At 40.5% G+C, this 27,087-nt stretch overlaps 1 protein-coding gene across 4 annotated transcripts in view; it reads right to left on the bottom strand.

Annotated features, from left to right (window-relative positions):
• The window catches only part of LOC128706620 (golgin subfamily A member 4-like), a gene marked incomplete at its 5' end in the record, with an annotated part of 145,724 nt that overhangs the window by 20,240 nt on the left and 98,397 nt on the right, over positions 1-27,087 (bottom strand). For 3 of the 4 annotated variants that reach the window (XM_070093010.1, XM_070093023.1, XM_070093016.1), the window contains 2 exon segments: positions 1,318-1,556; positions 18,025-18,417. In XM_070093010.1, the coding sequence (XP_069949111.1) occupies positions 1,318-1,556; positions 18,025-18,417 (632 nt within the window). 4 annotated transcript variants of the gene reach the window in all.

The raw sequence follows: 27,087 nt of genomic DNA, 5'->3' as shown, positions 1-27,087 counted from the left end.
TTGAAGATACAGTAAACTCTAGATATAACAGATGCCCAAAATAAAACTTGCTCTCAGGATCCAAAAATTTAAAAATATATATATTTTCTTTTGAAGTGACAATGTTTTTTCGAAGGTAACAACACCAAAAGTAAGAAATTTGATGGAAAACTTATGCTGGTGCAAAGTTAGCAGTCTCAGTACAACTTAATGCACCAGTGATTTCACCCACTTTGAGGCCTATTTTAGGCCAATTTCATTATTCCACTTGACCAAATTCTTATCTATTTTGTTAGTATATGTTCTACTGTATAAATTGAGTACAAGAAACTGATCGGTCAACAATTTTGTCTGCCCAATAAAGTGGTCACAAGTTGGTAATTTTGTCTGCCCAATAAAGTGGTCACAAGTTGGTAATTTTGTCTGCCCAATAAAGTGGTCACAAACTTGGTAATTATGTCTGCCCAATAAAGTGGTCACAAGTTGGTAATTATGTCTGCCCAATAAAGTGGTCACAAGTTGGTAATTATGTCTGCCCAATAAAGTGGTCACAAGTTGGTAATTTGGTCAATCTTACACAAAAATTAAAAAAAAAAAAAAATGCCAATTTGAAAATAGGGTCCAGAATGAACAATGTTCATTAGTTATGTCACTAAGCCTTCCCAGGTCTCCCCTGGCCTCCCCAGGTCTCCCCTGGCCTCCCCAGGTCTCCCCTGGCCTTCCCAGGTCTTCCCTGGCCTCCCCAGGTCTCCCCTGGCCTCCCCAGGTCTCCCCTGGCCTTCCCAGGTCTCCCCTGGCCTCCCCAGGTCTCCCCTGGCCTCCCCAGGTCTCCCCTGGCCTCCCCAGGTCTCCCCTGGCCTCCCCAGGTCTCCCCTGGCCTTCCCAGGCCTACCCAGTCCTAGAGGGACCCTGACATCAATGACCTAGAACTACATCAGGGACCCTGGCATCAATGTAGTTCTACATCAGGGACCCTTGTATCAAGGACCTAAAACTACATTAGGGACCCTTGCATCAAGGACCTAAAACTACATCAGGGACCCTTGCATCAAGAACCTAAAACATCAGGGATCCTTGTATCAAGGACCTAAAACTACATCAGGGACCCTGGCATCAAGGACCTAAAACTACATTAGGTACCCTTGCATCAAGGACCTAGAACTACATCAGGGACCCTTGATTAAAGGACCTAGAACTACATCAGGGACCCTTACATCAAGGACCTAAAAGTACATCACATACCCTTGCATCAATGACCTAGAACTACATCAGGGACCCCGGCATCAAGGACCTAGAACTACATCAAGGACATGCTACAGGGTGAACAAATATTCTCACTTTATTTCAGTAAGTCCCTCAAGCTGTTCTTGAAGAACCTGAGTCTGTGTTCTATGTTGTTCTTCAAGTTGTTCTCTCTGCAACAGCAGTTGTTGTTGCAGTCGTTCCTTCTCCTCGTTCAGTGCTTGGTGAATGCCAGACGACCCTTCTCGAAGTTGATGCATCAGGTCATTCTTCTCCTGCCACAACTTAGTGATCTTCTCCTGCAGGTCCTTGTTGGATAACTCCATGTTCAGTACCTGTTATAAATAACCATCAAGTGGTCATTAGGTCGTCACGGAATGCAACGACGGTCGTTGCCTGTTAACACTCCGCTGGTGAACAACTGGATAACACACACACACTAGAATATCAGCTGTATATAACTACTGAACTACCAGTTGTATATAACTACTGAACTACCAGTTGTATGTAACTACTGAACTACCAGTTGTAACTACTGAACTACCAGTTGTATATAACTACTGAACTACCAGTTGTATATAACTACTGAACTACCAGTTGTAACTACTGAACTACCAGTTGGATAAAACTACTGAACTACCAGTTGTATATAACTACTGAACTACCAGTTGTATATAACTACTGAACTACCAGTTGTAACTACTGAACTACCAGTTGTATGTAACTACTGAACTACCAGTTGTATGTAACTACTGAACTACCAGTTATATATAACTACTGAACTACCAGTTGTATGTAACTACTGAACTACCAGCTGTACATAACTACTGAACTACCAGTTGTATATAACTACTGAACTACCAGTTGTAACTACTGAACTACTAGTTGTGTGTAACTACTGAACTACCAGCTGTATATAACTACTGAACTACCAGTTGTATGTAACTACTGAACAACCAGTTGTATGTAACTATTGAACTACCAGTTGTATGTAACTACTGAACTACCAGTTATATATAACTACTGAACTACCAGTTGTATGTAACTACTGAACTACCAGCTGTATATAACTACTGAACTACCAGCTGTATATAACTACTGAACTACCAGTTATATATAACTACTGAACTACCAGTTGTATGTAACTGCTGAACTACAAGTTGTAACTACTGAACTACCAGTTGTATATAACTACTGAACTACCAGTAGTATATAACTACTGAACTACCAGTTGTATATAACTACTGAACTACCAGTTGTATATAACTACTGAACAACCAGTTGTATATAACTACTGAACTACCAGTTGTATGTAACTACAGAACTACCAGTTGTATATAACTACTAAACTACCAGTTGTAACTACTGAACTACCAGTTGTATGTAACTACTGAACTACCAGTTGTATATAACTACTGAACTACCAGTTGTATATAACTGCTGAACTACCAGTTGTATATAACTACTGAACTACCAGTTATATATAACTACTGAACTACCAGTTATATATAACTACTGAACTACCAGTTATATATAACTACTGAACTACCAGTTGTATGTAACTACTGAACTACCAGTTGTTACTACTGAACTACCAATTGTATATAACTACTGAACTACCAGTTGTATATAACTACTGAACTACCAGTTGTATATAACTACTGAACTACCATTTGTATATAACTACTGAACTACCAGTTGTATATAACTACTGAACTACCAGCTGTATATAACTACTGAACTACCAGTTGTATATAACTACTGAACTACCAGTTGTATATAACTACTGAACTACCAGTTGTATATAACTACTGAACTACCAGTTGTATGTAACTACTGAACTACCAGTTGTATATAACTACTAAACTACCAGTTGTATATAACTGAACTACCAGTTGTATATAACTGAACTACCAGTTGTATATAACTAAACTACCAGTTGTAACTACTGAACTACCAGTTGTATGTAACTACTGAACTACCAGCTGTATATAACTACTGAACTACCAGTTGTATATAACTACTGAACTACCAGTTGTATATAACTACTGAACTACCAGTTGTATATAACTACTGAACTACCAGCTGTATATAACTACTGAACTACCAGTTGTATATAACTACTGAACTACCAGTTGTATGTAACTACTGAACTACCAGCTGTATATAACTACTGAACTACCAGCTGTATATAACTACTGAACTACCAGTTGTATGTAACTACTGAACTACCAGTTGTATATAACTACTGAACTACCAGTTGTAACTACTGAACTACCAGTTAGATATAACTACTGAACTACCAGTTGTATATAACTACTGAACTACCAGTTGTAACTACTGAACTACCAGTTGTATATAACTACTGAACTACCAGCTGTAACTACTGAACTACCAGTTGTATATAACTACTGAACTACCAGTTGTATGTAACTACTGAACTACCAGTTGTAACTACTGAACTACCAGTTGTATATAACTACTGAACTACCAGTTGTATGTAACTACTGAACTACCAGTTATATATAACTACCAGTTATAACTACTGAACTACCAGCTGTATATAACTACTGAACTACCAGTTGTATATAACTACTGAACTACCAGTTGTATATAACTACTGAACTACCAGTTATATATAACTAATGAACTACCAGTTGTATATAACTACTGAACTACCAGTTGTATATAACTACTGAACTACCAGTTGTATATAACTACTGAACTACCAGCTGTATATAACTACTGAACTACCAGTTATATATAACTACTGAACTACCAGTTGTATATAACTGAACTACCAGTTGTATATAACTACTGAACTACCAGTTGTATATAACTACTGAACTACCAGTTGTAACTACTGAACTACCAGTTGTATATAACTGAACTACCAGTTGTATATAACTGAACTACCAGTTGTATATAACTACTGAACTACCAGTTGTATATAACTACTGAACTACCAGTTGTATATAACTACTGAACTACCAGCTGTATATAACTACTGAACTACCAGTTGTATATAACTACTGAACTACCAGTTGTATATAACTACTGAACTACCAGTTGTATATAACTACTGAACTACCAGTTGTATGTAACTACTGAACTACCAGTTGTATATAACTACTAAACTACCAGTTGTATATAACTGAACTACCAGTTGTATATAACTGAACTACCAGTTGTATATAACTAAACTACCAGTTGTAACTACTGAACTACCAGTTGTATGTAACTACTGAACTACCAGCTGTATATAACTACTGAACTACCAGTTGTATATAACTACTGAACTACCAGTTGTATATAACTACTGAACTACCAGTTGTAACTACTTAACTACCAGTTGTATATAACTACTGAACTACCAGTTGTAACTACTGAACTACCAGTTGTATGTAACTACTGAACTACCAGTTGTATATAACTACTGAACTACCAGTTGTAACAACTGAACTACAAGTTATATATAACTACTGAACTACCAGTTGTATATAACTACTGAACTACCAGTTGTATGTAACTACTGAACTACCAGTTGTATGTAACTACTGAACTACCAGTTGTATGTAACTACTGAACTACCAGTTGTATGTAACTACTGAACTACCAGTTGTATGTAACTACTGAACTACCAGTTGTAACTACTGAACTACCAGTTGTATATAACTACTGAACTACCAGTTGTATATAACTACTGAACTACCAGTTGTATGTAACTACTGAACTACCAGTTGTATATAACTACTGAACTACCAGCTGTATATAACTACTGAACTACCAGTTGTATATAACTACTGAACTACCAGTTGTAACTACTGAACTACAAGTTATAACTACTGAACTACCAGTTGTATGTAACTACTGAAGTACCAGTTGTATATAACTACTGAACTACCAGTTGTAACTACTGAACTACAAGTTATATATAACTACTGAACTACCAGTTGTATGTAACTACTGAAGTACCAGTTGTATGTAACTACTGAACTACCAGTTGTAACTACTGAACTACAAGTTATAACTACTGAACTACCAGTTGTATGTAACTACTGAACTACCAATTGTATGTAACTACTGAAGTAATAGTTGTATGTAACTACTGAACTACCAGTTGTATGTAACTACTGAACTACCAGTTGTATATAACTACTGAACTACCAGTTGTATGTAACTACTGAACTACCAGTTGTATGTAACTACTGAAGTACCAGTTGTAACTACTGAACTACCAGTTGTATGTAACTACTGAACTACCAGTTGTATATAACTACTGAACTACCAGTTGTATGTAACTACTGAACTACCAGTTGTATGTAACTACTGAACTACCAGTTGTATGTAACTATTGAACTACCAGTTGTATATAACTACTGAACTACCAGTTGTATGTAACTACTGAACTACCAGTTGTAACTACTGAACTACCAGTTGTATGTAACTACTGAACTACCAGTTGTAACTACTGAACTACCAGTTGTATGTAACTACTGAACTACCAGTTGTAACTACTGAACTACCAGTTGTATGTAACTACTGAACTACCAGTTGTATGTAACTACTGAACTACCAGTTGTAACTACTGAACTACAAGTTAACTACTGAACTAACTACTGAACTACCAGTTGTAACTACTGAACTACCAGTTGTATGTAACTACTGAAGTACCAGTTGTATGTAACTACTGAACTACCAGTTGTATGTAACTACTGAACTACCAGTTGTATATAACTACTGAACTACCAGTTGTATGTAACTACTGAACTACCAGTTGTATGTAACTACTGAACTACCAGTTGTATGTAACTACTGAACTACCAGTTGTATGTAACTACTGAACTACCAGTTGTATATAACTACTGAACTACCAGTTGTATGTAACTACTGAACTACCAGTTGTATGTAACTACTGAACTACCAGTTGTAACTACTGAACTACAAGTTATATATAACTACTGAACTACCAGTTGTAACTACTGAACTACCAGTTGTATGTAACTACTGAAGTACCAGTTGTATGTAACTACTGAACTACCAGTTGTATATAACTACTGAACTACCAGTTGTATATAACTACTGAACTACCAGTTGTATATAACTACTGAACTACCAGTTGTATATAACTACTGAACTACCAGTTGTAACTACTGAACTACCAGTTGTATATAACTACTGAACTACCAGTTGTATGTAACTACTGAACTACCAGTTTTATATAACTACTGAACTACCAGTTGTATATAACTACTGAACTACCAGTTGTATATAACTACTGAACTACCAGTTGTATATAACTACTGAACTACCAGTTGTATATAACTACTGAACTACCAGTTGTATATAACTACTGAACTACCAGTTGTATATAACTACTGAACTACCAGTTGTATGTAACTACTGAACTACCAGTTGTATATAACTACTGAACTACCAGTTGTATATAACTACTGAACTACCAGTTGTATATAACTACTGAACTACCAGTTGTATATAACTACTGAACTACCAGTTGTATATAACTACTGAACTACCAGTTGTATATAACTACTGAACTACCAGTTGTATATAACTACTGAACTACCAGTTGTATATAACTACTGAACTACCAGTTGTATATAACTACTGTACTACCAGTTTTATATGAACTAACTACTGAACTACCAGTTGTATATAACTACTGAACTACCAGTTGTATATAACTACTGAACTACCAGTTGTATATAACTACTGAACTACCAGTTGTATATAACTACTGAACTACCAGTTGTATATAACTACTGAACTACCAGTTGTATATAACTACTGAACTACCAGTTGTATATAACTACTGAACTACCAGTTGTAACTACTGAACTACCAGTTGTATGTAACTACTGAACTACCAGTTGTATATAACTACTGAACTACCAGTTGTATATAACTACTGAACTACCAGTTGTATATAACTACTGAACTACCAGGTGTATATAACTACTGAACTACCAGTTGTATATAACTACTGAACTACCAGTTGTATATAACTACTGAACTACGAGTTGTAACTACTGAACTACCAGTTGTATATAACTACTGAACTACCAGTTGTATGTAACTACTGAACTACCAGTTTTATATAACTACTGAACTACCAGTTGTATATAACTACTGAACTACCAGTTGTATATAACTACTGAACTACCAGTTGTATATAACTACTGAACTACCAGTTGTATATAACTATTGAACTACCAGTTGTATATAACTACTGAACTACCAGTTGTATATAACTACTGAACTACCAGTTGTATATAACTACTGAACTACCAGTTGTAACTACTGAACTACCAGTTGTATATAACTACTGAACTACCAGTTGTATATAACTACTGAACTACCAGTTGTATATAACTACTGAACTACCAGTTGTATATAACTACTGAACTACCAGTTGTAACTACTGAACTACCAGTTGTATATAACTACTGAACTACCAGTTGTAACTACTGAACTACCAGTTGTATGTAACTACTGAACTACCAGTTGTATATAACTACTGAACTACCAGTTGTATATAACTACTGAACTACCAGTTGTATATAACTACTGAACTACCAGTTGTATATAACTACTGAACTACCAGTTGTATATAACTACTGAACTACCAGTTGTATATAACTACTGAACTACCAGTTGTATATAACTACTGAACTACCAGTTGTAACTACTGAACTACCAGTTGTATGTAACTACTGAACTACCAGTTGTATATAACTACTGAACTACCAGTTGTATATAACTACTGAACTACCAGTTGTATATAACTACTGAACTACCAGTTGTATATAACTACTGAACTACCAGTTGTACATAACTACTGAACTACCAGTTGTATATAACTACTGAACTACGAGTTGTAACTACTGAACTACCAGTTGTCTATAACTACTGAACTACCAGTTTTATATAACTACTGAACTACCAGTTGTATATAACTACTGAACTACCAGTTGTATATAACTACTGAACTACCAGTTGTATATAACTACTGAACTACCAGTTGTATATAACTACTGAACTACCAGTTGTATATAACTACTGAACTACCAGTTGTTTATAACTACTGAACTACCAGTTGTATATAACTACTGAACTACCAGTTGTATATAACTACTGAACTACCAGTTGTATGTAACTACTGAGCTACCAGTTTTATATAACTACTGAACTACCAGTTGTATGTAACTACCAGTTGTATGTAACTACTGAACTACCAGTTGTATATAACTACCAGTTGTATTTTCTTATAAAGTTCCACTAAATATAGCAGTTCTCTTATAAGAGAAGTGACTGTATATAGTGGAACTTTATAAGAGAACTAACTGTATACAGTGGAACTTTATAAGAGAACTAACTGTATACAGTGGAACTTTATAAGAGAACTAACTGTATACAGTGGAACTTTATAAGAGAACTAACTGTATACAGTGGAACTTTATAAGAGAACTAACTGTATACAGTGGAACTTTATAAGAGAACTAACTGTATACAGTGGAACTTTATAAGAGAACTGTATACAGTGGAACTTTATAAGAGAACTGTATACAGTGGAACTTTATAAGAGAACTGTATACAGTGGAACTTTATAAGAGAACTGTATACAGTGGAACTTTATAAGAGAACTGTATACAGTGGAACTTTATAAGAGAACTGTATACAGTGGAACTTTATAAGAGAACTGTATACAGTGGAACTTTATAAGAGAACTAACTGTATACAGTGGAACTTTATAAGAGAACTGTATACAGTGGAACTATACAGTGGAACTTTATAAGAGAACTAACTGTATACAGTGGAACTTTATAAGAGAACTGTATACAGTGGAACTTTATAAGAGAACTGTATACAGTGGAACTTTATAAGAGAACTAACTGTATACAGTGGAACTTTATAAGAGAACTGTATACAGTGGAACTTTATAAGAGAACTGTATACAGTGGAACTTTATAAGAGAACTGTATACAGTGGAACTTTATAAGAGAACTGTATACAGTGGAACTTTATAAGAGAACTAACTGTATACAGTGGAACTTTATAAGAGAACTAACTGTATACAGTGGAACTTTATAAGAGAACTGTATACAGTGGAACTTTATAAGAGAACTAACTGTATACAGTGGAACGTTATAAGAGAACTAACTGTATACAGTGGAACTTTATAAGAGAACTAACTGTATACAGTGGAACTTTATAAGAGAACTAACTGTATACAGTGGAACTTTATAAGAGAACTAACTGTATACAGTGGAACTTTATAAGAGAACTAACAGTGGAACTGTATACAGTGGAACTTTATAAGAGAACTAACTGTATACAGTGGAACTTTATAAGAGAACTAACTGTATACAGTGGAACTTTATAAGAGAACTAACTGTATACAGTGGAACTTTATAAGAGAACTAACTGTATACAGTGGAACTTTATAAGAGAACTAACTGTATACAGTGGAACTTTATAAGAGAACTAACTGTATACAGTGGAACTTTATAAGAGAACTAACTGTATACAGTGGAACTTTATAAGAGAACTAACTGTATACAGTGGAACTTTATAAGAGAACTAACTGTATACAGTGGAACTTTATAAGAGAACTAACTGTATACAGTGGAACTTTATAAGAGAACTAACTGTATACAGTGGAACTTTATAAGAGAACTAACTGTATACAGTGGAACTTTATAAGAGAACTAACTGTATACAGTGGAACTTTATAAGAGAACTAACTGTATACAGTGGAACTTTATAAGAGAACTAACTGTATACAGTGGAACTTTATAAGAGAACTAACTGTATACAGTGGAACTTTATAAGAGAACTAACTGTATACAGTGGAACTTTATAAGAGAACTAACTGTATACAGTGGAACTTTATAAGAGAACTAACTGTATACAGTGGAACTTTATAAGAGAACTAACTGTATACAGTGGAACTTTATAAGAGAACTAACTGTATACAGTGGAACTTTATAAGAGAACTAACTGTATACAGTGGAACTTTATAAGAGAACTAACTGTATACAGTGGAACTTTATAAGAGAACTAACTGTATACAGTGGAACTTTATAAGAGAACTAACTGTATACAGTGGAACTTTATAAGAGAACTAACTGTATACAGTGGAACTTTATAAGAGAACTAACTGTATACAGTGGAACTTTATAAGAGAACTAACTGTATACAGTGGAACTTTATAAGAGAACTAACTGTATACAGTGGAACTTTATAAGAGAACTAACTGTATACAGTGGAACTTTATAAGAGAACTGTATACAGTGGAACTTTATAAGAGAACTAACTGTATACAGTGGAACTTTATAAGAGAACTAACTGTATACAGTGGAACTTTATAAGAGAACTAACTGTATACAGTGGAACTTTATAAGAGAACTGTATACAGTGGAACTTTATAAGAGAACTAACTGTATACAGTGGAACTTTATAAGAGAACTAACTGTATACAGTGGAACTTTATAAGAGAACTAACTGTATACAGTGGAACTTTATAAGAGAACTAACTGTATACAGTGGAACTTTATAAGAGAACTAACTGTATACAGTGGAACTTTATAAGAGAACTAACTGTATACAGTGGAACTTTATAAGAGAACTAACTGTATACAGTGGAACTTTATAAGAGAACTAACTGTATACAGTGGAACTTTATAAGAGAACTGTATACAGTGGAACTTTATAAGAGAACTAACTGTATACAGTGGAACTTTATAAGAGAACTGTATACAGTGGAACTTTATAAGAGAACTAACTGTATACAGTGGAACTTTATAAGAGAACTAACTGTATACAGTGGAACTTTATAAGAGAACTAACTGTATACAGTGGAACTTTATAAGAGAACTAACTGTATACAGTGGAACTTTATAAGAGAAGTGAAAACCCTACATTGGAATATTGTATATATCATTGCATATGGTGATGCAGTGCTGGGAACACTGCAATGTACTCTCAAGGTAGCACTGGTAACGAGGTGGTACAATGTACTATAATGAACACCTGAAGATAATGTAGTATAATGTACAGTTCTGTACATTTGAAGGTACATAATAATGTACATTGTCACCTAGTGCGTAGTACATGACTTAATGTACTCTAGTAAGTCAGTGACTGACGTTGTGGCTAGTACAGTCAGAATTAAGCAGAGGCACCCCCTGGGAATTGTCCAGTGGGTATTGTCCAGGGGAGTATCATCCAGTGGGTACTGTCCAGGGGATATCATCCAGGGGTATTGTCCAGGGGATATCATCCAGGGGGTATTGTCCAGGGGGTATCATCCAGGGGGTATTGTCCAAGGGGTATCATCCAGGGGGTATCATCTAGGGGTTATTGTCCAGGGAGGAGGGGATAGTGGTCAAACATCCACAGTGGTAACAATGGGGATAAGCTGACCAATCAGATGACAACACTGTTGGTGTCCCACTTAATTAGGACATGTTATAAGGAGTGTCAAGTGGTTAGTGCCTTGCCCCTTTAAAGCAGGTGTGGAAAAATGGCTCTTTTGTAAAGGATCTTGATTAAAAGGCCTATCAGTAGGCTTATCAGTAGGTCTAAGGTTGTTACATAGGCTGAGCTAGCGTCTTAGTATCTTCAAAGTCGTTCCCTATAGGGCAGTAAAATTGGCACCAGAGGGGCCTTGAGAGGCCTGGAGTAGGCCATTTGTCATGGCCTATTAGTGGTAAGGCATTAGGCCTATTAGTGGTAAGGCATTAGGCCTATTAGTAGTAAGGCATTAGGCCTATTAGTGGTAAGGCATTAGGCCTATTAGTGGTAAGGCATTAGTAGGCTAGAACAAGGCCTAAGGTTATTGTTACATAGGCTGGGAGCATAAGTAGCTTAGTATTGACAAAGTCATTCTCTATAGGCCTGTAAAACTGGCACCAGAGGGGCCTTGTGGCTTGGGAGGCCTAGAGTAGGCCTCAAATCCCTAACTTAACCACAACAGGTCAGGGAGTCATCATATGAGGGCAGGTAACTCATCAACCAGGAACTGTTCCAAGATTCGTAGATACCAATATGGTACCGGTGAATCATAATCAATATTTACATCAACTCAGAGAGCCTGTGTGGTCCAGAATAACCTCACTTGATAATATCATCAACTCAGAGAGCTTGTGTGGTCCAGAATAACCTCACTTGATAATATCATCAACTCAGAGAGCCTGTGTGGTCCAGAATAACCTCACTTGATAATATCTTAAGTTGAATATGATTAGTCAATAAACAAATAATTCTTTCTTTCTTTCAACACACCAACTGTATCCCACCGAGGCGGGGCGGCGGGGTGGCGGGGCGGCCCAAGAGGAAAAACGAAAGTTTCTCCTTTTACATTTAGTAATATATACAGAAGAAGAGGTAACTAGCCCCTTGCTCCCGCCATTTTAGTCGCCTCTTACAACACGCATGGCTTACGGAGGAAGAATTCTGTTCCACTTCCCCATGGAGGTAAGAGGAAATAAACAAGAACAAGAACTAGAAAGAAAATAGAAGAAAACCCAGAGGGGTATGTATATATATGCTTGTACATGTATGTGTAGTGTGACCTAAGTGTAAGTAGAAGTAGCAAGACGTACCTGAAATCTTGCATGTTTATGAGACAGACAAAAGACACCAGCAATCCTACCATCATGTAAAACAATTACAGGTTTCCGTTTTACACTCACTTGGCAGGACGGTAGTACCTCCCTGGGCGGTTGCTGTCTACCAACCTACTACCTAGGAAACAAATAATTATTGTAACTAAATACACCTGCCATCTGACTTACGACTTGCTCGACATACGACCACTCGACTTATGACCATATTTTTTATGCCAAATTTCTGGGAAATAAACAAGTGTTTGTGTTGTACACAGTATAAAATACAGTATTAATGGCATAAAAAGTAAAGTAAAAAAGAAATACTAAAATAAAACAAAATAAAATCATTACAAAAGTGTGATGTTGATATTCAGTCGTAAGGTTTGACTTACGTCCATTTTGACTTACGACTGGTTGGTCGGAACAAAGCTTGGTCGTAAGTCGGATGGTACCTGTACCTGTATTGAAAAGTCAATAAATGAATACAAGTTTACCCTGTCAATGAATGTATAGCACTGTACAGTAGTGTAAACTACTGACTGTGCTTACCTATCACACCATCGTAAAGTTGAAATATCCTAAGTTGAACCATCGTAAAGTTGAAATATCCTAAGTCGAGCCATCGTAAGTTAGAATGTCCTAAGTTGAATCATCATTAAGCTGAAATATCCTAAGTCAAACCATTGTAAAGTTGACATATCCTAAGTGGAATCATTGTAAGGCGAGAAACATCTGCAGTTGATGGTTCAAATTAGAGAGAGAAGCATTCACTAGGTACTTTCTGCGATGTTTATGTTATTTGTGTGTGGACCATTACACCAAACTATCACTGTATCCCCGGTGCTGGAATTTGTGCACAGGCCTGGTCTCAGACCGGGCCACAGAGGCGCTGACCCCCGAAACCTTCTCCAGGTATACTTGTACTGCACGGTGAAATTTGGTGGCTCATGCCTATTAGTAGGCCTAAATGAGAGAGTAGGCCTCCACATAAGGTGTAGAATATTTGACCATCGCAACAGGTAGGTTAATGGCTATGTTGGTAGAGGTGGCTTTTGCTTACTAAGAAGGTATGGATGGTTGGTGCCTAGGGTCAATGTTGCGAGTAGTTTGTTGTTAAGATGAACATCAAAATGGTATACAATACCGACAGGTTGTTAGGTAAGACACATATGCAACAGTTAGAAACGTTTCGCCTACACAGTAGGCTTCTTCAGTCGAATACAGAAAGTCAATTCGACTGAAGAAGCCTACTGTGTAGGCGAAACGTTTCGGAATGTTGCGAGTAGTTTGTTGTTAGTTGAGGTACAACCTTACTTTATGACCAAGCTATGACATGACCCCTGCAACCACAAAAACCTGAGTACAAATTGGTTGGTACACAAACACACACACACAACACAGTTCTCTTATAAAGTTCCACTATATACAGACACTTCACTTATAAAGATCCTCTATATACAGTCAGTCTCCTAATGTATCTCCTCATGTAGTCAGTTCTCTTATAAAGTTCCACTATATAGACAGGTGCTCCTTGACTTAACAATGTGTTAAGTTCTGATGCCTCATAAGTCAAAAATATCTGAAGTCAAACATGAATATACAATAAATAAGTAAATACAGTAGATAGTTGATTAATATGTCTTTGGTCTCTGTTACCCTGTAAACATATGACAGGTTATCTGATCCTGTACAATACCTATGTAAATATATGACAGGTTATCTGACCCTGTACAATACCTGTGTAAACAATGACAGGTTATCTGACCCTGTACAATACCTGTGTAAACAATGACAAGTTATCTGACCCTGTACAATACCTGTGTAAACAATGACAAGTTATCTGACCCTGTACAATACCTGTACATACATGACAGGCTATCTGACCCTGTACAATTTTTACTAGAACATAATACATACTACTATACAGAAAGCCCCTGGCTATGCAGAGCATTTCGAGCAAATTAGGCTAATTTTGTCCCAGGATGCAACCCATACAAGTCCACTAACACCCATGTACCCACTTACTGCTAGGTGAACAGTGATAGGTGTCTTAAACAACATGTCCCAATATTTCCACCCATACCTGGAATTGAACCCCAAACCTCAACATGTGAGCTGATATCCACTACCAACCCAACTATGGAACATCTGTTTGGTTAAAGTTGTGACAACCCAGGGTTGTTGTGGCAACCTCAGGGTCACCATGACGACCCCAGGGTCATTGTGACTACCCCAGGGTCATTGTGATGACCCTAGAGTTGTTGTATCTCTCACTGCTGTGAAATTAACTACCAGAATGCTTTTGCAAATACAGTGGACCCCCGGCATTCGATGGCATCAGTATACATTAAATCCGGCATACGATACATTTTAACGCAAAAATTTTGCCTCACCACTCGTTAAAAAACCCGCCACACGTGATTCGTCTGGGACGCGTCCACATGTGGCCTGAACTGCCCCATGCGTGCCAGTGTTCACAAGCCAGCCAGTGTGCTCACATCTAAGCGTACATTCAGTACATTCCATATTATCACAGTGTTTTTGGTGCTTGTTTCTGCAAAATAAGTCACCATGGGCCCCAAGAAAGCTTCTAGTGCCAACCCTGTGGTAAAAAGGGTGAGAATTAGTATGGAAATTAAGAAAGATTTTGAAGGGTTTGGGGCTAACCCTGAGAAGCCTATGCCAGTTGTGGAATCCATTGTGCCCCACTTCAAAAATTAAGGAAATGTGTGCAAAGTGGGTTGAACTGCAAACCTTTATGGATGAAAATCACCCTAACACAGCTATTACAAGCCGTACTGGTGACTATTGCAATGACAATGTTGTGGCCCATTTTAGACAAATTTTAAAGGAACAGGAGGTACAGAGCTCTATGGACAGATTTGTTGTGCGACAGAGGTCCAGTGACTCTCAAGCTGGTCCTAGTGGCATTAAAAGAAGAAGGGAAGTAACCCTGGAAAAGGACTTGCTACCTCAAGTCCTAATGGAAGGGGATTCCCCTTCTAAACATTAACGACTTCGACACTCTCCTCCTCCCATCCCATCAATCATCACCAGATCTTCATTAAAGGTAAGTGTCATGTATTCTACTGTTAGTAGAGTACTACAAACTGTGCATGTCTTCTTCAGTTTGTGTGCATTAAACTTAATATTTCATGTGGTAAAACTTTTTTTCATAGTACTTTTGGGTGTCTTGCACGGATTAATTTGATTTCCATTATTTCTTATGGGGAAAATTAATTCACCTTCCGATAATTTTGGCATACAATGAGCTCTCAGGAACGGGTTAATATCGTATACCGGGGGTCCACTGTATAAACACACTATTTAGTACATAATAAATTTAATACAATAAAGGTATATAGTAAAATTATTATTTCCCCTTGCATTTTCAACAATAAAAATATCAGTATAAGAGTGAGTGCTTGTACTTTAGCATCCCTTAACACCACCATCACCACCTTCACACATCATAGTGTATTTACTAGAAGTGTATCAGCTAAACTGATGTGCAAGTATATATGAAGTACTGTATACACATTGCATCCAGGTTCCTTTCATTTTTAACCATTATTATGCAAAGGAAGATAAGCAGAGGATATGGAGTAGTGCTCCGGTATCCCCAGCGGATACCTTCCAATAACTATCATGGATGCCAGAAACTGTGGATAGTAGTCAACTTTATATCCATGTCATTTTTGGTTCATGATAAAGTTTAATTGATAAATTATACAAAATAAGTCCAGAATTATCACCTTTTCATTGACAGGAAGCACTTCACAACTTCTCTTTAGGCTTTTGCACTTTGGGGCCATTAAGCAAATTTAAGGCTTATTTTTGGGCCAAAGTAAACAGTGGATAACTGAAACCATTGATATCAAATCCGTGGATATGGGGGTCCTACTGTATAAACACTGGGAAGGTCCCTGTCATGGACTGATATACACAAATAACCCACACATAGAAGAGAGGAGCTTACGATGACGTTATTTGTGTATCGTTCCAGTCACGGTATTATGCCTTTTTTTTTTTGTTATATATGGACTGGTACAATTCATGTCTGACCTCCCAGTTTGTAAATAAACATTATCTCCAGCAAGCTCACAGCTGAGCACAGTAAGTACAGCCTCTCTTCACTTAACGACGGAGTTGCATTCCTAAGACCACATTGGTAAATGAATTTGTCACTAAGTGAGGAGCATACTATAATGGTAGTGGGTTTGTGTCAACCATCTCTAATAATGTTTTAATGTCACCTTTGCACCATTTATAACATTTCCGGTATATTTTTAAATGTTTATGCAATAGTGTACTGTATATTGTAATAAACAGAATAGAGGAAATGAGCTCTAACATACATTATTTAGATATGCATACTGGTCAGAGAACCCGTCGTAAGTTCGAGTTGTCGGTAAACGAGTACGTCGCTAAGTGAGAAGAGGCTGTACACATAAGTACAATTATCATACGTAGTGTAATTTACCTAGGATAATCCACAAAAGTCAAAGTGACTCAATGATACGAAAACAGTGCATGTATTGACCGGTATGCAGAAATCAACTGGATAAGTAAATATGCAAATAGGTACTGTAACTATAAATACAGTGGACCCCCACATAACGATATTATTTCAATCCAGAAGTCTGTTTGGGTGCCGTTATAGACCGAATTTGTTCCCATAAGAAATATTGTGAATTAGATTAGTCCATTTCAGACCCCTAAAAATATACCTACAAAAGCACTTACAAAAATAAACTTACATAATTGGTCGAGTTGGGAGCTGATCGTTAACCGGGGGTCCACTGTATTGAAAAGTAAGTCAATGAAATGTTTACGCTGGTTATCACTACAGTGACTGAAAACAGGTATTGTTATCTGCCAGGAATGTACATAGCTATCGCACCATCGTAGAGTCAAAATATAATTATCGTAGTTAAAATATCATAAGATGAACCATCATAGTCAAAATATCACAAGCTGAACCAAATAAAGTCAAAATATCATAAGCCAAACCATTGTAAAGCCAAGAGCACCTGTACAGTCAACTCCCTTACAAAGTTTTTCTATATAGAGGTGCTTTATAATAGAGCTGACTGTACCATTATCATTAAAGTTGTGGGGGATGGGGGGAAGCTCCATCAGCCTGGATCAAGAGCTCTGTGTTCCTCACCTTGTTCTTGTTATGTTGGTTATTAAATTCTAACATAGCTATCGTTTTAGCTGTTTGTCGTTTCTCTTCCTCGAACTGACGTAGAGCAAGAACGAGGCGCTCGTTCGTGGTGGTGTCAGCCACAAGACGCTCATTCGTGGTGGCATCAGCCATGAGGCGCTCGTTCGTGGTGGTGTCAGCCACGAGGCGCTCGTTCATGGCATTGTCAGCCACGACGCGCTCATTCGTGGCATCATCAGCCACGTCTACTTGCGTCTGGAGGGCCGGATGGGCGGCCGCGGCCGGCCACAGCCTCTCATCCGACCCGGCAGGCCGGGCAGGCCTGGCCGCCGTCGCCGCAGCTTGCTGGCCAGCTTCGTCCATAGTCGCTTCAGCAATGCCAGCCCTTTCACTCTGCAAATGTTGCAACATCAAAACTCAATATTCCAAGCTAAAGTAACACACTGCAAGATATTGCTCCATTGCTTTTTAAATCAAATTCAAAATAATTACAGCACAGGCAACTCTTTTTATAAAGCAGCTCTATATACTGGAACTTTATAAGAGAACTGACGGTATATAGTGGAACTTTATAAGAGAGCTGACTGTATATAGTGGAACTTTATAAATGATTACAGGAAGACAAAACAGTCAGAATTGTGTGTTTAACAAGTAAATATTATGAAACTAGACATTATACTCTGGAAGAATCCCCAAGAATCCCTTATCAGTGAAACTTCGATTTAACGAACCCCAATTACACGCATTTGGCATTACAACGGATGAAACATGAAATAGGATAATGTTCACAAACAATGGATAAACCATACCACGGGTGGGTTTAGAACCCGCGATCAGAGTCTCAAAACTCCAGACCGTTATCTTAGCCACTGGGCCAGCTAGCCACAATAAGATTCATCCAGCTAGGTATATTTATACACCACTGGAATGTTTGATGAATCTTATTGTGGTTAGCTGCCCCAGTGGCTAACATGATGGTCTGGAGTTTTGAGACTCTCTGATCGCGGGTTCTAACCCTGCCAGTGGTATGGTTTGTTTGTAATCATGTCATTACGATTTTGTGAGTCAAGCAATGGATAATTTGCATTTCCTTTAGTACTCTGAATGTGGATCAATGTAGCTATGTTAGCACTACTAACACAGATCAATGTACCTACACTAGCACATCTGGTGTGGCTAGTGTGGTCACAACCACACCATCAACCATCACATCTTGTGTGGCTAGTGTGGTCACAACCACACAATCAACCAGTACATCTGGTGTGGCTAGTGTGGTCACAACCACACAATCAACCAGCACATCTGGTGTGGCTAGTGTGGTCACAACCACATCATCAACCAGCACCTCTGGTGTGGCTAGTATGGTCACAACCACACAATCAACCAGCACCTCTGGTATGGCTAGTGTGGTCACAACTGCATCAACCAGCACCTCTGGTGTGGCTAGTGTGGTCACAACCACACCATCAACCAGCAACTCTGGGGTGGCTAGTGTGGTCACAACCACACAAACAACCAGCACCTCTAGTGTGGCTAGTATGGTCACAACCACACAATCAACCAGCACCTCTGGTATGGCTAGTGTGGTCACAACTGCATCAACCAGCACCTCTGGTGTGGCTAGTGTGGTCACAACCACACAATCAACCAGCACCTCTGGTGTGGCTAGTGTGGTCACAACTGCATCAACCAGCACCTCTGGTGTGGCTAGTGTGGTCACAACCACACCATCAACCAGCACCTCTGGTGTGGCTAGTGTGGTCACAACCACACAATCAACCAGCACCTCTGGTGTGGCTAGTGTGGTCACAACCACACCATCAACCAGCACCTCTGGTGTGGCTAGTGTGGTCACAACCACACAATCAACCAGCACCTCTGGTGTGGCTAGTGTGGTCACAACCACACAATCAACCAGCATCTCTGGTGTGGCTAGTGTGGTCACAACCACATCAACCAGCACATCTGGTGTGGCTAGTGTGGTCACAACTACACCATCAACCAGCACCTCTGGTGTGGCTAGTGAGGTCACAACCACACAATCAACCAGCACCTTTGGTGTGGCTAGTGTGGTCAAAACGACACCATCAACCAGCACCTCTGGTGTGGCTAGTGTGGTCACAACCACACCATCAACCAGCACATTCGCTGTGGCTGGTGTGGTCACAACCACAACATCAACCAGCACCTCTGGTGTGGCTAGTGTGGTCACAACGACACCATCAACCAGCACCTCTGGTGTGGCTAGTGTGGTCACAACCACACCATCAACCAGCACCTCTGGTGTGGCTAGTGTGGTCACAACCACACCATCAACCAGCACCTCTGGTGTGGCTAGTGTGGTCACAACCACACCATCAACCAGCACCTCTGGTGGCTAGTGTGGTCACAACCACACCATCAACGAGCACCTCCGGTGTGGCTAGTGTGGTCACAACCACACCATCAACCAGCACCTCTGGTGTGGCTAGTGTGGTCACAACCACACCATCAACCAGCACCTCTGGTGTGGCTAGTGTGGTCACAACTGCATCAACCAGCACCTCTGGTGTGGCTAGTGTGGTCACAACCACACCATCAACCAGCACCTCTGGTGGCTAGTGTGGTCACAACCACACCATCAACCAGCACCTCTGGTGTGGCTAGTGTGGTCACAACTGCATCAACCAGCACCTCTGGTGTGGCTAGTGTGGTCACAACCACACCATCAACCAGCACCTCTGGTGTGGCTAGTGTGGTCACAACCACACCATCAACCAGCACCTCTGGTGTGGCTAGTGTGGTCACAACCACACCATCAACCAGCACCTCTGGTGTGGCTAGTGTGGTCACAACCACACCATCAACCAGCACCTCTGGTGTGGCTAGTGTGGTCACAACCACACCATCAACCAGCACCTCTGGTGTGGCTAGTGTGGTCACAACCACACCATCAACCAGCACCTCTGGTGTGGCTAGTGTGGTCACAACCACACCATCAACCAGCACCTCTGGTGTGGCTAGTGTGGTCACAACCACACCATCAACCAGCACCTCTGGTGTGGCTAGTGTGGTCACAACCACACCATCAACCAGCACCTCTGGTGTGGCTAGTGTGGTCACAACCACACCATCAACCAGCAACATTACAAGCTCTGATTACAACATAAAAGGCCCAGAGCTATCATTCAACTTCCCCTGTTGTTGTTTTGCATACCAAGCAACTGTGAGATTGTCCTGGTGTTGTACTGTGAGATTGTCCTGGTGTTGTACTGTGAGACTGTCCTGGTGTTGTACTGTGAGATTGTCCTGGTGTTGTACTGTGAGATTGTCCTGGTGTTGTACCGTGAGATTGTCCTGGTGTTGTACCCTGAGATTGTCCTGGTGTTGTACCGTGAGATTGTCCTGGTGTTGTACCCTGAGATTGTCCTGGTGTTGTACCGTGAGATTGTCCTGGTGTTGTACTGTGAGATTGTCCTGGTGTTGTACTGTGAGATTGTCCTGGTGTTGTACCATGAGATTGTCTTGGTGTTGTACTGTGAGACTGTCCTGGTGTTGTACTGTGAGATTGTCCTGGTGTTGTACTGAGATTGTCCTGGTGTTGTACCGTGAGATTGTCCTGGTGTTGTACTGTGAGATTGTCCTGGTGTTGTACTGTGAGATTGTCCTGGTGTTGTACCATGAGATTGTCTTGGTGTTGTACTGTGAGACTGTCCTGGTGTTGTACTGTGAGATTGTCCTGGTGTTGTACTGTGAGATTGTCCTGGTGTTGTACTGTGAGATTGTCCTGGTGTTGTACTGTGAGATTGTCCTGGTGTTGTACTGAGAGATTGTCCTGGTGTTGTACTGTGAGATTGTCCTGGTGTTGTACTGTGAGATTGTCCTGGTGTTGTACTGTGAGATTGTCCTGGTGTTGTACTGTTAGATTGTCCTGGTGTTGTACTGTGAGACTGTCCTGGTGTTGTACTGTGAGACTGTCCTGGTGTTGTACTGTGAGATTGTCCTGGTGTTGTACTGTGAGATTGTCCTGGTGTTGTACTGTGAGATTGTCCTGGTGTTGTACTGTGAGACTGTCCTGGTGTTGTACTGTGAGACTGTCCTGGTGTTGTACTGTGAGATTGTCCTGGTGTTGTACTGTGAGATTGTCCTGGTGTTGTACCGTGAGATTGTCCTGGTGTTGTACCGTGAGATTGTCCTGGTGTTGTACCGTGAGATTGTCCTGGTGTTGTACTGTGAGATTGTCCTGGTGTTGTACTGTGAGATTGTCCTGGTGTTGTACCGTGAGATTGTCCTGGTGTTGTACCGTGAGATTGTCCTGGTGTTGTACCGTGAGATTGTCCTGGTGTTGTACCGTGAGATTGTCTTGGTGTTGTACTGTGAGATTGTCCTGGTGTTGTACTGTGAGATTGTCCTGGTGTTGTACTGTTAGATTGTCCTGGTGTTGTACTGTGAGATTGTCCTGGTGTTGTACTGTGAGATTGTCCTGGTGTTGTACTGTGAGATTGTCCTGGTGTTGTACTGTGAGATTGTCCTGGTGTTGTACTGTGAGATTGTCCTGGTGTTGTACCGTGAGATTGTCCTGGTGTTGTACCCTGAGATTGTCCTGGTGTTGTACTGTGAGATTGTCCTGGTGTTGTACTGTGAGATTGTCCTGGTGTTGTACCATGAGATTGTCTTGGTGTTGTACTGTGAGATTGTCCTGGTGTTGTACTGTGAGATTGTCCTGGTGTTGTACCATGAGATTGTCTTGGTGTTGTACTGTGAGATTGTCCTGGTGTTGTACTGTGAGATTGTCCTGGTGTTGTACTGAGATTGTCCTGGTGTTGTACTGTGAGATTGTCCTGGTGTTGTACTGTGAGATTGTCCTGGTGTTGTACTGAGATTGTCTTGGTGTTGTACTGTGAGACTGTCCTGGTGTTGTACTGTGAGATTGTCCTGGTGTTGTACTGTGAGATTGTCCTGGTGTTGTACCATGAGATTGTCTTGGTGTTGTACTGTGAGACTGTCCTGGTGTTGTACTGTGAGATTGTCCTGGTGTTGTACTGTGAGATTGTCCTGGTGTTGTACTGTGAGATTGTCCTGGTGTTGTACTGTGAGATTGTCCTGGTGTTGTACTGTGAGATTGTCCTGGTGTTGTACTGTGAGATTGTCCTGGTGTTGTACTGTGAGATTGTCCTGGTGTTGTACTGTGAGATTGTCCTGGTGTTGTACTGTTAGATTGTCCTGGTGTTGTACTGTGAGATTGTCCTGGTGTTGTACTGTGAGACTGTCCTGGTGTTGTACTGTGAGATTGTCCTGGTGTTGTACTGTGAGATTGTCCTGGTGTTGTACTGTGAGACTGTCCTGGTGTTGTACTGTGAGATTGTCCTGGTGTTGTACTGTGAGATTGTCCTGGTGTTGTACTGTGAGATTGTCCTGGTGCTGTACCTTGAGATTGTCCTGGTGTTGTACTGTGAGATTGTCCTGGTGTTGTACTGTGACTGTCCTGGTGTTGTACTGTGAGATTGCCCTGGTGTTGTACTGTGAGATTGTCCTGGTGTTGTACCGTGAGATTGTCCTGGTGTTGAACTGTGTCCTGGTGTTGTATGGTGAGATTGTAATGGTGTTGTACGGTGAGATTGTCCTGGTGTTGTACTGTGAGATTGTCCTGGTGTTGTACGGTGAGATTGTCCTGGTGTTGTACTGTGAGACTGTCCTGGTGTTGTACGGTGAGATTGTCCTGGTGCTGTACTGTGAGATTGTCCTGGTGTTGTACTGTAAGATTGTCCTGGTGTTGTACCGTGAGATTGTCCTGGTGTTGTACCGTGAGATTGTCCTGGTGTTGTACTGTGAGACTGTCCTGGTGTTGCATGGTGAGATTGTCCTGGTGCTGTACTGTGAGATTGTCCTGGTGTTGTACTGTGAGATTGTCCTGGGGCTGTACTGTGAGATTGTCCTGGTGTTGTACTGTGAGATTGTCCTGGTGTTGTACTGTGAGACTGTCCTGGTGTTGTACTGTGAGATTGTCCTGGTGTTGTACTGTGAGATTGTCCTGGTGTTGTATTGTGAGATTGTCCTGGTGTTGTAATGTGAGATTGTCCTGGTGTTGTACTGAGATTGTCCTGGTGTTGTACTGTGAGACTGTCCTGGTGTTGTACCGTGAGATTGTCCTGGTGTTGTACTGTGAGACTGTCCTGGTGTTGTTCCGTGAGATTGTCCCGGTGTTGTACTGAGAGATTGTCCTGGTGTTGTACTGTGAGACTGTCCTGGTGTTGTACCGTGAGATTGTCCTGGTGTTGTACTGATTGTCCTGGTGTTGTACTGTGAGATTGTCCTGGTGTTGTACTGTGAGATTGTCCTGGTGTTGTACTGTGAGATTGTCCTGGTGTTGTACTGTGAGATTGTCCTGGTGTTGTACTGTGAGATTGTCTTGGTGTTGTACTGTGAGATTGTCCTGGTGTTGTACTGTGAGACTGTCCTGGTGTTGTAATGTGAGATTGTCCTGGTGTTGTACTGTGAGATTGTCCTGGTGTTGTACTGTCAGATTGTCCTGGTGTTGTACTGTGAGATTGTCCTGGTGTTGTACTGTGAGATTGTCCTGGTGTTGTACTGTGAGATTGTCCTGGTGTTGTACTGTGAGATTGTCCTGGTGTTGTACTGTGAGATTGTCCTGGTGTTGTACTGAGAGATTGTCCTGGTGTTGTACTGTGAGATTGTCCTGGTGTTGTACTGTGAGATTGTCCTGGTGTTGTACTGTGAGACTGTCCTGGTGTTGTACTGTGAGACTGTCCTGGTGTTGTACTGTGAGATTGTCCTGGTGTTGTACTGTGAGATTGTCCTGGTGTTGTACTGTGAGATTGTCCTGGTGTTGTACTGTGAGATTGTCCTGGTGTTGTACTGAGAGATTGTCCTGGTGTTGTACTGTGAGATTGTCCTGGTGTTGTACTGTGAGATTGTCCTGGTGTTGTACTGTGAGATTGTCCTGGTGTTGTACTGTGAGATTGTCATGGTGTTGTACTGTGAGATTGTCCTGGTGTTGTACTGTGAGATTGTCCTGGTGTTGTACTGTGAGATTGTCCTGGTGTTGTACTGTGAGATTGTCCTGGTGTTGTACTGTGAGATTGTCCTGGTGTTGTACTGTGAGACTGTCCAGGTGTTGTACTGTGAGATTGTCCTGGTGTTGTACTGTGAGATTGTCCTGGTGTTGTACTGTGAGATTGTCCTGGTGTTGTACTGAGAGATTGTCCTGGTGTTGTACTGAGAGATTGTCCTGGTGTTGTACTGTGAGATTGTCCTGGTGTTGTACTGTGAGATTGTCCTGGTGTTGTACTGTGAGATTGTCCTGGTGTTGTACTGTGAGACTGTCCTGGTGTTGTACTGTGAGATTGTCCTGGTGTTGTACTGTGAGATTGTCCTGGTGTTGTACCGTGAGATTGTCCTGGTGTTGTACTGTGAGATTGTCCTGGTGTTGTACTGTGAGACTGTCCTGGTGTTGTACTGTGAGATTGTCCTGGTGTTGTACTGTGAGACTGTCCTGGTGTTGTACTGTGAGACTGTCCTGGTGTTGTACTGTGAGATTGTCCTGGTGTTGTACTGTGAGACTGTCCTGGTGTTGTACTGTGAGATTGTCCTGGTGTTGTACTGTGAGACTGTCCTGGTGTTGTACTGTGAGACTGTCCTGGTGTTGTACTGTGAGACTGTCCTGGTGTTGTACTGTGAGATTGTCCTAGTGTTGTACTGTGAGATTGTCCTGGTGTTGTACTGTGAGACTGTCCTGGTGTTGTACTGTGAGATTGTCCTGGTGTTGTACTGTGAGACTGTCCTGGTGTTGTACTGTGAGACTGTCCTGGTGTTGTACTGTGAGACTGTCCTTGTGTTGTACTGTGAGACTGTCCTGGTGTTGTACTGTGAGATTGTCCTGGTGTTGTACTGTGAGACTGTCCTGGTGTTGTACTGTGAGATTGTCCTGGTGTTGTACTGTGAGATTGTCCTGGTGTTGTACTGTGAGATTGTCCTGGTGTTGTACTGTGAGACTGTCCTGGTGTTGTACTGTGAGACTGTCCTGGTGTTGTACTGTGAGATTGTCCTGGTGTTGTACTGTGAGATTGTCCTGGTGTTGTACTGTGAGATTGTCCTGGTGTTGTACTGTGAGACTGTCCTGGTGTTGTACTGTGAGATTGTCCTGGTGTTGTACTGTGAGACTGTCCTGGTGTTGTACCGTGAGATTGTCCTGGTGTTGTACTGTGAGATTGTCCTGGTGTTGTACTGTGAGATTGTCCTGGTGTTGTACTGTGAGACTGTCCTGGTGTTGTACTGTGAGACTGTCCTGGTGTTGTACTGTGAGATTGTCCTGGTGTTGTACTGTGAGATTGTCCTGGTGTTGTACTGTGAGATTGTCCTGGTGTTGTACTGTGAGACTGTCCTGGTGTTGTACTGTGAGATTGTCCTGGTGTTGTACTGTGAGACTGTCCAGGTGTTGTACTGTGAGATTGTCCTGGTGTTGTACTGTGAGACTGTCCAGGTGTTGTACTGTGAGATTGTCCTGGTGTTGTACTGTGAGATTGTCCTGGTGTTGTACTGTGAGACTGTCCTGGTGTTGTACTGTGAGATTGTCCTGGTGTTGTACTGAGATTGTCCTGGTGTTGTACCGTGAGATTGTCCTGGTGTTGTACTGTGAGATTGTCCTGGTGTTGTACTGTGAGATTGTCCTGGTGTTGAATGTTGTGGATGTTACCAATCAGATGTACATTTCTGGCGATGTTGTTCAGATGGAATAATAACTTGATAAGGGTGATTCACTGTTCACTGATACCTGGTATACAAGACATATGCTCGATAATTTCCTATGTGTTGGGTTAGGTTAGGTAAGGTAAGGTAAGGTTAGGCTGGGTTAAGTTAGGTTGGGTTAAATTAGGTTAGGTAAGGTTAGGTAAGGTTAGGTTAGGTTAGGTTAGGTGAGGTGAGGTTAGGTGAGGTTAGGTTAGGTTAGGTGAGGTTAGGTGAGGTTAGGTGAGGTTAGGTGAGGTTAGGTTAGGTTAGGTTAGGTGAGGTGAGGTTAGGTGAGGTTAGGTTAGGTTAGGTTAGGTGAGGTTAGGTTAGGTTAGG

This window comes from Cherax quadricarinatus, chromosome 3 (genome assembly GCF_038502225.1).
Source record: "Cherax quadricarinatus isolate ZL_2023a chromosome 3, ASM3850222v1, whole genome shotgun sequence".
NCBI lineage: Eukaryota > Metazoa > Arthropoda > Malacostraca > Decapoda > Parastacidae > Cherax > Cherax quadricarinatus.
This window is presented reverse-complemented; position numbering and strand designations above follow the sequence as displayed.